This window comes from Hydra vulgaris, chromosome 13 (genome assembly GCF_038396675.1).
Source record: "Hydra vulgaris chromosome 13, alternate assembly HydraT2T_AEP".
Taxonomy (NCBI): Eukaryota; Metazoa; Cnidaria; class Hydrozoa; order Anthoathecata; family Hydridae; genus Hydra; species Hydra vulgaris.
Window position 1 is genome coordinate 46,956,845 of NC_088932.1, and position 19,825 is coordinate 46,976,669.

At 26.3% G+C, this 19,825-nt stretch overlaps 1 protein-coding gene across 2 annotated transcripts in view; it reads right to left on the reverse strand.

The window, feature by feature from the left end:
• The window catches only part of LOC100211830 (ubiquilin-1), a 91,668-nt gene that overhangs the window by 16,201 nt on the left and 55,642 nt on the right, over window positions 1–19,825 (reverse strand). Inside the window, exons 6-10 of one of the 2 annotated variants that reach the window (XM_065816332.1) lie at window positions 13,758–14,041; window positions 11,161–11,408; window positions 8,117–8,285; window positions 6,231–6,281; window positions 2,098–2,130 (exon numbers count right to left, since the gene is read on the reverse strand). In XM_065816332.1, the coding sequence (XP_065672404.1) occupies window positions 2,098–2,130; window positions 6,231–6,281; window positions 8,117–8,285; window positions 11,161–11,408; window positions 13,758–14,041 (785 nt within the window). Of the gene's footprint in view, window positions 1–2,097; window positions 2,131–6,230; window positions 6,282–8,116; window positions 8,286–11,160; window positions 11,409–13,757; window positions 14,045–19,825 lie in introns of both variants that reach the window. The other variant, XM_065816331.1, reaches the window with a different exon arrangement.

Below are 19,825 nucleotides of genomic sequence, written 5' to 3' on the forward strand. Positions count from 1 at the left end.
ATATGGTTTCCAAGAATGATTGGAAGTAAGAGTTAATCCTAGAAGATGAAGAGTAGATGACTCATCGAGTACATCACCAATCATAAATATAGGAAGATCTAAATTATTGGGATAACCATTGGCTGAAAAAATTTGAGTTTTATCTGAATTAAAGTTCACCAGCCTCTGTGAGCCCCATGCTCTAGCAGAAGTGAGATCCTTTTCAAGCTCAAATGCCCCCTCCAAGCAATCAGAGAGTGTTGGTTTTATCACCACAAGAATAAATGGTAGTATCATCAGCAAACAATGCCACCTTAGATGTGAGAATATCTGGAAGATCATTAATGTAAATTAAAAAGAGTATAGGGCCAAGGATAGAACCTTGAGGAACCCCTGAAGTTACAGAATAAGAAGAAGAGTATTGTCCATCGAGGATAACTTTTATACTACGATTGGAAAGGAAGGATTCGATAATCTTAAAGATGTTGCCGGATACACCATAAGAAGAAAGCTTATGGAGAAGACCAGCATGCCAAACTTTATCAAAAGCTTTTGAAATGTCAAGAACAATGGCCTTAACCTCTCCACCTTTATCTAATGCACGATAAATCTTATCAGTTATTACTGTTAGCAAATCAGCTGTAGAACGAGAAGATCGAAATCTATATTGATGGTCAGAAAGCAAGTTATTAGATTCAAGATGAGAAATTAAGTGTTTGTTAGTTTGATTCAAAAACCTTCCTAATGATAGGAAGAAGACTTATGGGACGGTAGTTAGATGAATCAGATCGCTCTCCAGAATTTTTGAAGATAGGGATAAAAGATGCCGCTTTCCAGCAGGCTGGAAAACAAGACTCTGATAAGTACTTGTTGAATAGTTTTGAGAGTATAGACAACAGCTCCAGAGAACACTTCTTCAAGACAATAACAGGTATGTTGTCCGGGCCGCAAGCTGTAGAAGAGTCTAGGAAGGAAATCACTTTAGATCAGAAGCTGGAGTGATATGAATGTCAAGCAATGGATCAACCTGTTTGTTGGCAATATCAGGTAGAACGCAACTAGCGGAATCAAGAGATGATATTGATGAAAAGTTTTTAGCAAACAATTCAGCTTTGTCTTTAGGTGAGATGACAAAGTCTGAACCATACAAGAGAGGTGGAATTAAAGATTTGTCCTTATTATTGATACTATTAAAGATTCTCCAAAAGTCATGAGAGCCGAATTTTTGAGATGAGATACAAGATTTCATGACCTGAGAATAGCAGGCTTTGGCGTTAGGCAAAACCTTTTTTAATGGTTTCTGGCAGAAATAAACAGACGTCTGTTTTCTGGAGAATTGTTTTGCTGATAAATATGGAAGTAACGGTTTTGATTGGCAATCGCAGCAGCACAGTGTGAGGAAAACCATGGAGGAGAGTGAGGCTTGACCTAGAATCGTCGAGAGGGAACAAAGGATTCCATGCCAGCCTGAATCCACAAAGTAATGTAAGAAGCACATTTGTCAACAGGAAGACAAAAGATTTCTACCATCACAAAGAAAATCACGAAAAGATACGAATCACGTATCTTTCCGTATTTATAAAATGTTTATGACAACATTTTACTTATTATTTAAAAGAAATTTAGTATTAGAAAATTTTTTTATTACAATTAATTTAGGTTAATTAACTAATTTTATAACTAATTTTAAATAAATAAACATTGTAACATAGGAGATTAAAAAGCTTGATAACATTAATTAATGAGTAAATAAATGTCACATTAGGCTTATAATTATTTTTCATTTATATTTCATTTTTATTTGGACTTTTGGTTTCAATATTGCTGTCCTAACCCAAACCTTCAGCCAATGTAGCAGCTCTCTTGCATGTTCTCACTATATAAGCCAATCTATGTACTGAAGCTCTCATACCTCAATAAATTAGTATGAGGCCAGATTGCTAATTTAAATGTGCTTTTATAGTTGTATGTATATATATATATATATATATATATATATATATATATATATATATATATATATATATATATATATATATATATATAATGTATAATATTACATCACATAGACATGAAATTAATTAAAGTTATAATTAAATATAACAAAATAAATAATACCATTTCCATAATTTGTGGAAGCTGCTGTGAAATCTAGTATAAAAAAGATAAGAAAATTTTTGTAAATATCTATCTTTTTAATCTTATGTCTACTTATGGTTATTACTTATTTATGGCTCTTTATCTTATGTCTACTATGGTTATAAGTTTAAATTAAAAAGAAAAAACTCTACCCATTAATTATCATTATCTCATTCTATAAAATTGTTTACTTAAAAAGCTCTTAAAAACAAACTACACTCATTAATAATTTAGTTTTTGTTTAATCAGCTCTTATTTTAATATGTTAAAAATCAAAGATTCCCAGATAACTTAAAACAGAAGATTTTATCAAGCTAACAGCAAACATTAGAAGTAACTTTCCAGTTAGTTAATAGCATAGTCAGAAAAAATAGATAGTCCAGAAACAAACAAAGGAGAATTGTCTTAATTCTTTTATTAAAAAAATATTTGCTTGAAATTTTCCATCCTCAGTCATTTTTTTGTTTGTTTTCTTTTTGAGTTTTAACTGTAACCTAACAGAAACCATTATAAATGTATTAAAAACCGAGCGTAAACCTAACAAAAACCGAGCGTAAACATTGTTGTGCTCAAAAAGAATATATATAATATTTGCAAGACAAAAAAAAAAAAAAAGTTTTAAATAAACCAAGCACACCAAATAAACCTTTTGATAATAAAAAAATTAACTTTGCAAAATAATTGTCTAAAATATAATCTGGTTGATGAAGAATGCTTAAATATGTGATCTACTGATTTTTTATTTATCAATAAGTAACTCATTATCTGTCTATTTTCATTATTGTATAAATAACATTAGAGATTATAAACATATTCATATAAATAAAGGTTTAAATCCAACCATTATTAATGAACTTAAGTTAAACAAAAATTTCAGAGAATTAGAAAAATTTTTAGACATAAAAAGTAGATCAACTAGATATTTTTGGCAAGCAAAAATTTGTCCCAAAAACATTACCAGTAGTCTCACTTAATACCTGTGATGTAAGACTTACTTTCATAAAAGAATGTGGTGTTAACTTTATATGTTGATTTGTAAGTTGTATATATATATATATGTATGTATATATATATATATATATATATATATATATATATATATATATATATATATGAATATATATATATATACAATATATATATATATATATATATATGAATATATATAGATATATGAATATATACATATATATATATATATATATATACACATACATATATATATATATATATATATATATATATATATATATATATATATATATATATATACACACACACACACACACACACACACACATATATGCATATATAAATATAGTAAAATATACTCCACAAGCAACAGACTTTATTCAAGTGCGTTTAATTCCAAAGAGTTTTAGTGTATATATATATATATATATATATATATATATATATATATATATATATATATATATATATATATATATATATTTCAACATTTTCACTTCGAACAAGGCTGCAAGCAACCACTATTAGAGTTACTGGAAGAGAAAAGATGAAGTTTATAGAGCAAGATAATGATTGACAGACAACTTAAAAGATTTTGAATTATATGAATCAAGATGAAAAAAAGTGAATTCCAAAGAACTGATTTCGAGGAAAAAAACTGGATGAATAGGAATTTTTAGAGCACGTAGGAACAGTCACAGTAAAAAGATGAGTCTTAATTGAATGACAAGTATCAAGAGAATGAACTTTAGTAGATGGCACAAGAGATGCTAGTTCTTTAGAGCAATGCCCATTATAGTATTTATAGAAAAGAGAAAGAGAAGCAACATCATGACAATGTGATAATGGTTGGAGGTCCAACTATGTTTATAACGCATTTTTGCACCTTGTGTAAAAGTGAAAGGGCATCATTGGACAATCCGCCCCAGATAGGGCAACAGTATTCCATACAAGGACAGATTTGAGATTTATAGAGACAAAGAACAGAATCTTGAGTTGCAAAATTAGCAGATGCTAATTTTGCAACTTTAATTTTGTGAACTATCATATTTGGCAAGTATTTTTTTATTTACATTAAAATGTGTCTCTTAACATAACAAATCAAAAAACTACCAAAATTGACAGTAAAAATATTTTCATTAAAGGATTTCAATCTTAAAATTGACTCAATAATGCAATCTTGACCAATAATTGTTCAATTTTTAAAATAAAATAAGCAATACATGTTTTACAGAATAAAACTCATTAAATATATTCTTGCATGATTAAATAAGAATTTCGATAATATTTGTACCCGATGACAAGTTTAACAAATAAGTGCTGTTAATTAAACTTTTATAAGGTTAAATGGTACAAAATAATTTTTTTAACAGAATCTTAACAAGGATAAAATCATTTAATAAAAAATAAAACACAAAAATAATTTATAGCAATAGACTTAAAATATCTGAAATATTTTATTCATTGTTTTAATGCAAACTTTGCAAAATTTAGAAAATAAAATAACTAAAGAAACTCTAAAGTAATTTATGGTGAAAAACAAAATTATATAATAATAAGCAATTAAACAAATTCTTGTAACCTAAAATGAAAAAATAAATCTATAATTTGATGAAAAAAAGAACTTTTAGTTTTCTTATCGAAATTCCACAATGATGTCATATACTATAACTCTTTGAAATTAAATGCGCTTGAATAAATTATAAAATCTGTAGATTGCGGCATATATTTTAAAGACTTAACGTAACTGGCTAACATGGAGATGGCGAGCTTCAAGTAAAATACAAAGTTAGTTTTTCTTGATATACGTTTATTTTGTTTTACTCAAAAAAATTCAGCACAAACATTTACTTTTTTTTCATTCTCTATAATATGAACACAACTTGTCTCGGCACTTTGGGATCCCTTTAAGAGCTGTAAAATTAAAATTTTTAAGAGATTTTCATCTTTAGCTGGTTTTCCCCATGTTATCTTGCTGACTGGGAGAAGTAATATCAGAAATGTTATCTAATGTTCAAGTGAAGCTCTGCTCAAGTCTTCTTATTGGAAAGCTTACTTTTAGATTTTGCAGCCTCCATGTAGCTTTAGAACTTTTTCAATATTGTAATTATCTTGCTCATAAAGATTACTGGTCTTATCCCAGAAGAGTTTGGATGACTTAGATTTCAAAAAGGTTGCCTTGAGTACCCAATGCCTCCCTAACTTTAGAGAACTCTTTATAGGAGATAAAAAAAGTTACAAAAGATATATTAAAATGCAAACACATGTAAAATCATTATTGGCACATTACTGGCAAATTTTTTATAAATTGTTTTTTTGCAAATTTATGCTTTTATGATGAATTTTTAGCAAGTAAAGAGGTGCGAAAATGTATAAATTATGTTAAGACTTGCGCTTAGAAACTTAAGCTGATTTCTTTATTTGCTTTTAGAACAATATCATAGCATAAGCTTTGAAAACATGATTTTATGAAAGAGCTCATTGTAAACTCTATTATATCTTAGTTAATAACTTCTATAGAAAAAAAGTTTTTTCATATAAAACATTTTTTTTTCGTTCTGAAAAAAAAAAATACAGTCTCCTCACAAAAAGTGTTATCATACTTCAAAAAAATTTGTTGGATTATTTCATTTGTATTCCACAACTCCTACATTTTGCATTGATAAACTAAGAACCTGTTTTGCATGCCAACAAAATAGTTTTACACTGCTGCTTAAATTGACTGCAGTAGCTTTCACTGAAATAATACTTACTCTAAAATTTATGAACACCCACTTGGGTAACGGAAACATTTAACTTGTGTTTTTCTATCATCATCAAACAATGTATACATATATTTATATTTACTTATACAACTTAAAAATCAAATTTTAAAGACTGTGGTATATGTTTCCAGACTTTCTATTTCTTGTAACTATGTTAACAGAAAAACACTATCTATCTGATAAGTGTTATAATTGCTTTTAACAATCATGTTAAGTAAAGGACAGTAAAGAAGTCTATTTTGAACAACCATGTTAAGTAAAGGACAGTAAAGAAGTCTATATAAAAAAACTTTAATGTTATATGAAATTGTATGCAAGAACAAAAAATATATAGTTATATAAAAGAATATAAAGTTTTTTTTTTTTTTAACTTACTTGACTGGCCAATTCCGGATTATTTGCATACATTGGATTCATCTGTAAAACCTACAGGAAAAAAAAAAAAAAAAAAGGTAATATCTTATTAAGAAAGCATTTATTCTTTAAGTATAAAAATAACAGAATTTCTTTCTTTTGTTTTTTAGTTAAACATATATAAAAAATAATTCAAGTTTAAATACGAGTCAAATGAAGAGCTTCTTCATATTAGTTTAGAACTTTTTAATTTACTACTATATTATTATTAACTACTATATTATTATTAACTTATTATAAACTGATTTTTTTAATTTTTAGTATAAAAATATGCACTGTGGTATATATATATATATATATACTATAAAAAAATATTTTAACATACTTAATTGTTTAATTGCATACTTAATTACTTAAATACTAATTGCATACTTAATTACTTAAATACTAACTGCATACTTAATTACTTAAATACATTGCATAAAATGCCATTGATGACATCATACTAAAATAGTCATTTATTTTTATTATTTAATTTACTAATTAAATAATACAAACAAAGACTGAGAGGTATACCCATTAAATATACATTGTAGAACTAATTAATGGTATTAACAAACCACCAAAATCTAGTTTGAAAAATAAAAAACATTTTATTACACTGTTTTAAATGAGTGTAAGTTGTATAAACAAAAAATTTTATTCTTATAAATAGTAATGACTTATTAAGTTTATTATTATGTTTAAAATCTATTTCAAATATTTTATATTAAAAATTTAATAATTAAAATAAAAACAATTTAAACATTAAAAAAAAATTCTCTTAAAACTTCAAACACTTAAAAAAAATAAACTTCAAACAGCTAAAAAAAAAGTCTTCAAACAACTAAAAAAACAAACATCAATAATTAAAATAAAAAAAAAAAACTTTATATAAATAAAACACAACAACTTCAACTAAAAAAAACTTTCAACAATTAAAAAAAAAAAAAAAAAAAAACTTTAGTCAACTAAAAAAAATAATCAAACAACTAAAAAATAATAAAAAGAAAAATACTTTAAACGCCATAAAAAAAAAAAACTTTAAACAATTCAAAAGTAAATTTTACTTATTTAATCAAAAACATCAATTTTTATGAAGAAGAAGCATTCAAAAAAGAAACTGTTTAATTATATTAAGAAAATAACTATAATTTTAATTGTCTTTTACAAACAATAGTTTAACAAATAGATCTGAAAAAAGAAACATTAAAAGGGTAAGAATAGTGTTTAAAAAATAGCAACCTAACTTCATTGCATATTTCGAATTATTGTTTATTAAATAAATTTAATATCAAATTCCTTTTTGAATAAAAATATGTTTGAATAAAAAAGTCCTATTTTCAGTATGAAGTTTTTTTTTTTGAAAAAAACTAAAATTTTTTTATAGCTGTCATTTATAATTCTGTTTTAACTACACTTTTTTTTGTGATTTAAAGTGATTATTGAAAAATAGAAAAGAAATAAGAAAAATTAAACAAATAGTAATTATAAAAAATAAAGTTAATTGACTTCGTAGAAAAAAGCAATAACAAAATTGCCTAATAACTGTTTGATTTCTAAATAGCAAAACAAACACATTGTAGTATTTACCATGTAGAGATAAATATAAAAAAATAAAGATGTTGAACAAAACATTTAGTAAATATTTTTACCCTTCATATACAATTGTTATAAAAAAATTATTAGGTAGTGTTAAATCCTAAATCGCACTTCAACAAATAGAAAACTTTAATATAAGAAAAAATAGCAAGTTTTAAAGATGTTGTATTTTGCAAAGTCATGCACCCATTACACATTTTACACAGATAAGATGAAAAATGTTTTAAATCATTTTAAACCATTATATAAATTAAAATAATGTTTACTGATGACATTATATTGGGATCACTCATCATTTGATTCATCATTTGTTGCATTACTGGTGACTCCATCATGCTTGAGGTAAGTTCAGGATTAGGTACTTGTGATAAAAGACTTGCCATATTTCCATTAGATCCTGGAGTCAACGATGAATTAGCATTTGCACTAAATAAACTTTGAAAAAAAAATTACTTTTTTAAATTTTAAAAGTTTCAAAAAATAATAAAAAATGTAAGAAATATTTTGAAACATCAAATAATAGATTGAAATAAAATCCCAAAACAAAAAAAACCATAAAATATTTAGATTATTTTTTTACTTTAGCAAGAATTGAGTAATTTAATTGTTTTTGAATATTAATTTAAAAATTAATACTTTGTTTATCTAAATCTAAACGGAAGCAAATAATAATGAAAAGGCTTTTACAAATTTTATATTTATAAATACAGGAATTTAAAATAAAAATATGAGCAACACAATATTTTATATATGAAACACCTGAAAGTTATTGCATTTACTCAACTTAATAGCAGCAAAAATCCTAAAGTTATCTTTGAACTCTAACAGCCAACTACAGGGCTGAAATAATTGAAATAGTTGGCCCAACAGTTGAATTTATGTATCATTGAAATAGTTGGCCCACAGCAGTTGCTGTAGGCCAACTATTTCAATGATACATAAATTCTTTATCCTGCATAATATCCTTTTTTGAATTTTATTTGAAATTATAATTTATATTTGACAATTTACAGACCACTTACTAATAGTCATAAATAATAAGAAAAAGCTTAATAACAAAATTCAGCATGAGTAATAAAAAATGTGTTGTATCAATGTAATAAGGATGATTTGTTGTATACTTTATAATTTATTAATCACATTTTAAGTATTAATTAGATATATTGATTATTTTAACTAATACCTACATAAGTATATAAACAAGGCCACTGAGGATGTAACAGTAAAGGAGGCTTATTTATCTTACCTATCTTAATTATATAAATTGTTGAACTCAAAACTTCATGTTTATGAAGTGCTTTACCACTTCAGCATTTACTGGTTTCATGGTAAATGCTGAAGTGGTTAAACTTAAAAACAAATAAAAAGTACCATACAGCCTTGTTTGTATATTTTAAAAACTAAATTTATTTTTTATTAAAAAATTTCTAGAATGCAAAAATATTAAAGGTAAATGAAAAATAAAATAAAAAATTAGCAATTTCTTTTTTGTTTTTTTAGATTTATGTACTTTTAAAAAATATTCAATAAATATAAATGTTTTCATATTTATAAGTCACATCTACAGTTTGTTCAACATTATAATCAATTTATTTAAAATAAAAGCAATTTTGAACTTACAAATTTTAAAATAAATATGTATATAAAACAACATTGTTTAAATACTATGAAATTCAGCATCTTTTAATTGAAAATTACTCAAAAAAACTAATTAACAAATTTTTAACATTTTTTAACATAATGAAGTTAATTGAGTTATTAATTCCAATAAATTTTAACATTTTTTATTATACACTTAGATAGAAACTAAATATTTTTGCAAGTACTTGACATCATCTGTTGGATGATTATCATCTTGCTTCGAGTTACTTATTTTAAGCTGCTATCCATTTTTTCTCAAAATCTTTTTTTTTATCTAAAGCTTATTTCTTGCTTTTCATTAAGATTCCTTTTATAATTGACTAATAACTTTCAAGAACTGCTGCTCAGGACAATTTGAAGAACTTGCTTCCTTAGGTATAATGTCAAAACCACTTTGTATATACCATTCTAGAAAATTCTTGAAGTAGTGGATTATAGATAAATCAGATCAAAAGATTGTGGTAGTATCGTGGTTTTTAATAAATGGCAAAAGGCATTTCTTAAAGCATATAGCGTACCATTCAGATGATGTCAAATTGTTTGTCTGAACATCTATTCAGCTATTCACATTCAATGTTTTACAAGTAATGCATGGAGTACTTTTTGAACCACAGCAGCTGATTGTTACCTAAAATCAAACTTTCCACTAATAAAAATCTGATCTGGCAATTGTGAAAAGTTCTTTTTGCAATTGCTTCAATTTCTCCATCAATGCCTTAGAGTTTTTTTTATGATATACTTTATATTCTTGAACCTTCTTTTCATATCAAAACGTGCATTTAAATTTTCTTGCAAGATCTCTCTGCAATTGACACAGATTTGTCTTGATGAAACAAATGCTTTTATATTTATCTTTAAATCCTATTATCTATTATTATTATTATTATTATTATTATTAAATTTCAGACATTTTCCACTTCTAGATTCTCATTCAATAGATTGAGTCTTTTTATATCGCAGCAAAATAAATCCAACTGAGGATCGAGTAACACCAGTCAATTTTGAAATGTCGACTTGTGACAATGAACAATTTTGAAGAATTTAATATTTGTTAAAATAATAATTTTTTCGATTTTAATATTTGTTAACTCATTTTAATTTGATAACAATGATAACCAATACTTATTAGCATTACAATCAAACAATAAACTTTCAAATTGTTTTCTTTTTTACTTGTTGCTCCGTTTTTTATATGTTTTTTTTTTTTTTAGTTTTAATTAAAGAAATTTTTTTCCTTGCAGATTCTGTTTTGAAATTATATAATCTTCTTAAGATATTTTTTTTTGTCTTTCAACAAATTGCTTTCATGTGCGAGAAATAATAAAAAAAAAATTATTATATCTTAAGTGTTGGTCTTCTGGAGTTCTGATCACTCAAGATATCTATAGATATCTGTAACGTATATATGTAAATCTGATATCAAGATATCAGATTTGCATATATACGCTACAGTTAATTACTGGACAGATTTGCATATATACGTTACAGTTAATTACTGGACAGATTTGCATATATACGCTACAGTTAAATACTGGACAGATTTTCATATATACGCTACAGTTAATTACTGGACAGATTTGCATATATACGCTACAGTTAATTACTGGATCACTGGATATATTACAGCTGAAAAGTTAGCATTGAAAAACAAATTTATTAAATTTCTTACTTAAAAGGATTAATTGTAGCAGTATTTCTTGAAGATGGAGGATTTGAGGAGCGAGAATTTGGATTCCATGGGTCAGGTAATGGGTCTAAATTTTCAGTACCGAGCTGAGGATTAGATATATGAGTTGTACTGGTTGAAGATGGATTTTGACCAAACTGGCCTCTTATTTGTTCATCTGCAGCATTCATCATTGGCTCTTGCACATCGGTATATAATCGCCGCAAAGCATTAAATCCACCAGGTATACTCTAAAATAAAAGACTTTTTTCATTGTATGTAGAGAAAAAAACAGTATAAAAAAAAAGTACAATCAGCTAAAGAAGTAGTTGCTTGCATTAAAAGTTATGATTTCTTTATTAATTACAAAACCATGTGAACGTATATGTTTTATATAAATATATTCTTTCAGGTAACCTTGATTGATTAATAACAAAAGTAATTAATCAATTAATGACAAAAAAACTATCCAAAAAATTTTTTTTTCTTCAGAGAAAGACCATCTCATTGTGCTTTAAATGAATAAAAATTTCATTGTGTCTCTAAAATGTTTGAATTATTTAAGCATACTTACTTAACTGTTTTTTTCTAACAATTTTGTTACTTGGAGCAACAAGAGCATTGTGTTTCAAATATTGACATAAATTTTCGGTCTTTAACAGTTGTTGTATTTAAATATTTAAAAATCTGTATATGTGTTGTGGCCTCATCTAAATTGTCTAGAACAATGTTTGTGTGTATGTATACAAGGTCATAGAGCTAAATGGGTATGACTGTTAATTATACTTTTGCTTAATACAAAAAATGATGTAAGCTTTTTGAGTATATTCAATGTATCGACTGATACATAGCTATAAACGTGTGCTATATATTTTTAATGATTACTGACAGTACATTAATGACGCAGTTTTTACATTTTATTTGCAACTTACAGTTAAAAAGTATCAATGAGCCAAAAATTACATCAAAAAATGTATTTAAAAAATATTAAAAACTTGAAAATAAAACTTATTCAAAGCGTACATTAATGTTCTGTCTGTGAAATAAATAAAACATCCCAATGTCTTGCGCTTCCTTATGAAATACTAATAGTATGGCACAAACAACATTAGGTAGCTATTTCTGCACTCATTTAATTAGGTAATAAGTGATAAGAACATAAGGATTCATTAATATTTCCAAAAAATTTTTTATTTGTACAGTGCAATCATTAAAAAATGAAACAACTAATTATTTTCATTAAGTATCAAATATATCCCACTAATTTTAATTAACATACCTTTTTTTTTAATAATAAAAAAAAAGTTTATTTATTACAACAATTTTCTGTTTATTTTTGAGATTAAGGTTTCTGACTATGTGTTTATTATACATATATTTTCAAGTATTAAATTCAAGATTTAAATGATTTTAACCTATTTAAGAGCTGTCAAAATGTTTGTAAAATGTTAATAAAAAAAAAAAGAAGCTAATTTTATATTTAAAAAATTTTTTAAAACATTTTTATTATGTAGTTAATTTAATAATAACAACAGTGGTATGATAACAAACAAGGTTAAAAGATTCTCTTCATGGTTAAAAGATTCTCTTCAAGTTTAAAAGATTACTCTTGGGAATAGTAATAAAATTTTCCTTCAAGCAGGTTTATTTCAAAATAAAATGAACGAATTGTATAAATGAATTTTATAAAAATTTAATAACTAAAATTTTAATAAACAAATTTTTATTTAAACAACATTTTTTAAAGAAAAATATTTCCAAATATTTTTAATATTTGCTTTGTTTCTAATAATATTTTATAAAACAATTTGTTTTTATCATTGAATATTAAAACTAAATGTCGTGAAGTGTCATCAGAAATGAAAAAAACCTTTAAACATCCTCTAAACATTGTTATGAAATTAATTTCAGAGTGAGTCAATTTTTAGCACAAATTTTATAAAATTTCTATTAGTTTTAACTTAAACCTTGTTCCAATAGCAACTAATTAGCTTAATATTAAATTGTATTGTAATAGTATTGTCTATTAAAATGGCTACCTGCAATGATCCTGTTTTTAGAAAAACTATTAAAAAAAAACAAAAAACTAACTCATGCAAATAGACAGCCTAAGAAACTTTTAAGACAGATAGATTGCTTTAAATAGATTGACCAGAATGCTGGGTTGGCTTACACCAAACTGCCCAATCCAATTGAAACAAGTTTTTTAAAGATCTTGCATCATTATACTTGTAACCAGAGCTTGTATATACATTAAACATTTGTAGATTTATATAAACATATCATTACAGAAATTGTACAATTTCTAAAATAATAATTAATTTATATGAAAGCAAAAAATTAATTAATTTTTCAATTTTTTTCCTGAAAAATTCTTTGCTAATATTCTGAAAAATTTAATGTAAATTCAATAATTCACATTTTTTTATTCTATGTCTTTTGTACGTAAATTTATTAAAACTGTAAAACAAATGCCCATACAAATAGCAGAGGCATAAAAAAAAAGGGATCAATTTTGGTTAATGGAGTTAACATTACAATATTATGACTGTGGTATCATCGCAAGAACTCGCACACAGAAGACAAATGTTATTTCTTACCTCAAGGTTGCTCATAGCACGATCTTGATTTCTCATCATCTCTTGCATCATCGAAGGATTGCGCATCATTTCTACTGTCTGTCTCATTATGTCTGGATTATTTAAAAGATGAGAGATTTCAGGATTATGCTCTATAAGGTTTTGCATTTCGGGATTGGACATTATAATAGATCGTAAAAGGTCAGGATTGGATGAAATACTCTGAAACAATGGAGTGTCCAAAGCTTGACGCAACATTTCAGGATTGTTCATCATCTGTTGCGCCATCTGTTGTTGCATGTTACCTACTAAAAACAAAGATTGATTAAAATTTTTAAACTATTATAAATTGAAAAACTATAGTAAAATAACAATATATATATATATATATATATATATATATATATATATATATATATATATATATATATATATATATATATATATTTAAGTGTATAATTTCTTTAAAAAACAAAAAAACTAAGAATAATGTAAAACATTTATTGCAGCTCTAACCTAAAACCTCAATCAATGTAGCAGCAATCTCAAACAATTTTAGTTCAGCAATTAGGTTGGTATTGCCAAATGCCCTAATTCAGAGGGAAATATGTGTGTGTATGTAAATATGTGTATGTGTGTGTGTATATATATATACACACTGGCGATGATAACTCACCTGAAATATGTTCAGCCAGGGGTGTCAAAAGGCAGCGGACATCTATTATTTATCTTCTCCATCAACAACCAACCGGATAAAATCAATCATCACATTAAACTGTACACAGATGAAAGCAAAATTATAGCCACCATCATGACGAATCTAGACACACATGCTCTTAAAGCAGATATTGACACTGCAGTCAATTGATCCCATGAATAGCAAATGCATTTGAACACTGAAAAATCTACTGTAATGAATGTTGGACTCATAAGAAAGTCCAAGCATGAGTCCAAGCATGAGGGCAGTTTCTATTTGAGCTCAAATAGAAACTGCCCCCTCAACCACAAACAGTATACTTGGCTGGCTTAAAAAGGCTTCCCCCAGTCACAGTTTCATACTATGGCGCACTCTCTACTTAACATACATCTATTCCCCATACAATCATGATCATCTTTGTGATGATCATGATTGTGACAACGCAATCTTTGAAAAAGTGCAGAAAAGGCAGCGAAAACTGTTTTAGCAATCAAACATTTATCATACGAGGAGAGACTATTATGACTTGGGAATATGCCGAGACATTTATTGAATATAGAAAAAAAAAGACTTCCATGTGCCCAAGAAACAGCCATTGCAATAACAATACGGACTATGCAGATACAATAAACAAATAGAGAGACAATATGTAAAAAACTGCGCAGTACACAAACATTTCTTCACAAATCGTGTGGTAACCCATTGGAACTTTATTGCAAAAGGTTATAGATGCGTCTTAAGTTACCTCCTTCAAAGACTCAATTGTTTAGACCATCTGCTGCTTTGTTAGCAATGGGAACTTGTTAGGAAAAACAAGCCTGGTGTTGCTTCTCTTCATCAATGATTTTTTTAATTGATTACTATAAAAATTAAATTTATCTGTATATATATATATATATATATAGAAAGAGAGATTACTTAAATACATATACTTGTAAAATGTTACAAATGTATGTATTTAAAATCAGGTTAATATTACTCATTTTTATGAATGTTTAATATTTATTTTGAATAAAAGAATATATATCAGGCCTTGTAATGAAGCGGGAGCGATCGCTCCACGCACATAAAACATGCCCATAAACAACCTTCCAGGTGTGACAAATAGCGCTCGCTAGTTTTGTTACAAGAGTAAATAATTGCGCTTGTCTGAAGAACTTGCGAAGGAGAAAATTATAAGTTGGTTTTATAGAAAATATTTTTAGTAAATTTTTTTTTGCTAAAGTCAAAATGTTTAAACAGTAGAGTTTGCATACTTTGCTCAATAAAGTCATGCATAATTTATGCGTGACATACTTTAAATTTAATTTATGCGGTATAAGTTCAAATTAAAAATGATTTATTTCATCTATTTGAAAGCTAAATCCAGCGTGTTTTTTAAAAAAAATTCCAATTCAACTTTATCATATTATCTGCTTAATCGTACCCTGGTCGAAGCATTCGCTAACTCATATAGTTTTTTAGGGTCTATTTGACAAAAAACTTCGCTTAACTAGAACTTTTACTTTAAATTGCATAAAAGTCCATGTAATAAAATATCAATAAAGTTTCAATAAACAATACATTAGCAAATATATTTGTTATATAACTTTGAATTTAAACTTTTGGAAGCGTGCACACAAACAACAACAAAAAAAAGTTATGTCACTAGTTTCACAACGCATTTCTCAAAATATACGTCAGTATATAAGTTATATATCATATTTGTAAAAGTATATATATACTTACACTAATATATATTATATTAATATAATATATATTATATATTTATTAAGTATATAATCAAGTATATAAAATGATATTCACTTGATAATAATCAAATGGCGCATTTAATTTAAACTAAAAAGCAGTTTTCTATTTTGTTAAAGCAATGAATGAAAAGTTATGAAGTCATTACTGCTAACAGATAGAATGGAATGTTTACTATTTTCAAAACGTTTTGTCCCAATGAGAATAGAAAATTTAAATTAAAAAATTAAAACTTGATTGAATTTTGAAAAATCAAAAGTTTTAATCAAAAAGATTTTGTAAAAACATAAGATTCTTTTGCTTTATTGTTTAGAATTTTTCACACATCTTTTGTAAATAAACGAAATCTTTTATTATTTTTTTAACTACTATTTATTTTAAATTAAATTAAAAATGTTTTTGTTTAGAATGTCCGCAATCAAGCATGTTAATTCAACTCTAGTAGAAAACAAAGTTATGTGGTCAACTATTAGTTAATCGCAATATTGTTTTTATTTAATATCAAAGCTGCAGTAACATTTTTTCTGGTAGATAGACAAATGCATTAACTAAAAAACCAAGGCATTTTGTCTCATTTCCCGGACTTCACATAAAAAAAATTCAAACAAAAATTTGAATCGCCCATCATTTTCCTTGTACGCACTGGTACGCTTTTGAGTGACCCATGGCAACCAATTTCCAACTCTGAATATTACTCTCGAAGACTTGATGCTAAGCAAGCATAATTGTGCTCGTTGATAACATATTTCAGTATTATTGGGCAATATTATTCATCACATGCACTGATAAATATAAATATACACACACATATATGTATAAATAGTGTGTGTGTGAGAGAGAAATAGATTCATAGTAATGTTTATAGATGTATGTATTTAAAATCAGAGTAAAATTATTTATTTTGAGTAAAAGAATTTCTTATATTGTTAAAAATTTTAGAACTTTTATAAAACACCATGCTATATATACAGGGTTCCACTATCAAAACTGAGGCTAAAAGTAAGGATTTTAAGGAGATTTAATCCCAATATTTAAGGTAATTTGGTTGCAAACGATAACTTTTTGAAAGAAAAAGTAAGGATAATTAAGGAGGAAACAATTACATTAAAAACATAATCTTATTTTTTTCAATAAGTTTTAATATGTATGATATTATATATATATATATATATATATATATATATATATATATATATATATATATATATATATATATATATATATATATATATATATAATAAAGGTATAGGTGATGCAAAACGGTTTTACAAAAGTAGAGAAGTAATATCTGAACTATCAAAATCAATTAAAATGACTGTGAAACCTGAAAATATGATATTATATCAGTGCATAAGCGAAAAATCAAGAGAAAATGAATTTAAAAAAATTAAAACGCATTTGTTACTTAAGATTGACTTTCTTATTAATACTAAAAAAGATTTTATATCATATTACGGTTAATAGTATGATGGATTCATACTATTAACAGAAATATGATATAAAAATCATATTATTGTTAATAGTATGAATCCATCAAACACACTTGTTAAAACTGCAATATTAAACCTATCAAATCAATCAATCACAGTTGAACAAGTAAAATTATTAAATCTAGGTTTTACAAAATTTCAATGCAAAGTAAAATTCCATTTATTGATATTGTAATGTCAACAAAAGAATGTGCTTTGATATTAGAGCAAAAAATTAATGTGGAAACAGCTGAGTTATCAAGACAGATTATAATAAACAAGACACTAAATTTTTAACTTTTAAAATAAAAAGCAATATATCTAGAAACTAAAGAGTGGGTTTCTAAATTAATCCTTAATCTTAGACGTAAGTTTTGAAAAGTTGGCATAAAAATAGCTTTTCGTTTTGGAAGATCTTTATTGAACATATTATGCCAAAATAAATCAAAGCTACCGACAAACAGTTACCTGGGTGTTTACCAACTTGAATGTTTGTGGCCCTTTTTATGTGGGTGTAACCAGAAAAAAGATAAAAACACAAATAGCAATGACATCATTATCATAAACAACAAATTTTTTGTAATGTATTTTAGTTTGAAAATGGCTCTTACTATATCACATTTAAAATTGAAAAATTTAAATAAGTTAAACATATGTTTAAGATATAACATGTTATTTATACTACTATTATTATAATAGTATAAATATTATTCAGTATAAAAAATATATTATACAAAATACCTTGACATATATTATATATAAAGCAGTGCAGTGTTGCTTTAATAATATTGACAAATATTAACTTTAAAGTTGGTTATTATGGATATAACTATTAGTTAGTATGATTAGTTAGTAATAACGACGAATAGTATTTATACCATTGCAAAAAAAATGTACAAAGGAAAAGGTCTGTGTGAATTAGGAAAAAATGTAAGCTGAGTTTAATAAAAAGAAAAAACTTATATATATATCAGTGTTTGACTGGAAGACGTGCGATCGCACGCAATTAATACTTTGTTTTGACGATGTGACCACAGCTTTTGACATATTTTCAAAATTTAAAAATGCGCTACAAAAACTTACCTAGACTTATTTAAAAAAAACTTTAAACAAGAAAAAAAAATCTTAACGAAAGAGAAAATAAAAAAAATACTTAACTAAAGCAAAAATACAATATATATATATATATATATATATATATATATATATATATATATATATATATATATATATATATATATATATATATGTATATATATATACAGTCATGAACAAAAGTTTGCGACCACTGTGATTTTCGCATATTTTTTAATGTATTCTACTCTGAATTGCTTTTGGGCTACTTTAGTGCTACAATTTTGTACCAATTTGTGCTAATTGTCAATTAGAGTCTAAAATTGATGTTTACATGTTTATTTTCAGATATAACTGAAATATTTTGGAACATTTTATATTATGGAGACCTTATTTGAAGCAGTACTAGTTAAAATGGTACGCTGCAAAGAACTGACATCTGGAAAACGAGCTCAGGTCGTTATTTTGTACAAAGAGAACATTTCTATAAGACAGATAGCCAAAAAGCTCGGTATTTCATATTCCACTGTTGTAGCTACTGTAAAGAGAAATCAAGAGCTGAAAAGTTTTAAATCCCGTTCGAGCGCTGGGCGCCCGAAGGTTACAAGCAACCATATGGATAATGCTATAATAAAGGCAGCAAAAAAATCACCAAGAGCATCCTCAAGTGCCATTAGAGGCAAACTGCCTGGATCACCATCCAAGAAACCAAACAGTTGGACAATACGCAGACGATTATTTGATGCAGGCTTGAAATCTTACCAACCAGCACGGAAGCCGAAGCTTTCAATAAAGAATATTTGCGATCGCATAGTGTTTGTCAGAAGTACAGGCAGTGGACACCAGCCCAGTGGAAACAAGTGATGTTTTCAGATGAGACAACATTCACGCAATTCTACTCATTTTGTAGACATGTCAGACGCCCACCAAATCAGAGGCATAATCCAAAGTACGTTATACCAACAGTCAAACAGGCTCCAAAAGTTATGATTTGGGGAGCAGTCTCTGGTAGCGGTCGTGCCGGCATTTGGATTATGCCTAAAAATACAACGATCAATGGTGCTGTTTACTTGAGTATACTGATGGATAAGCTGCCACCA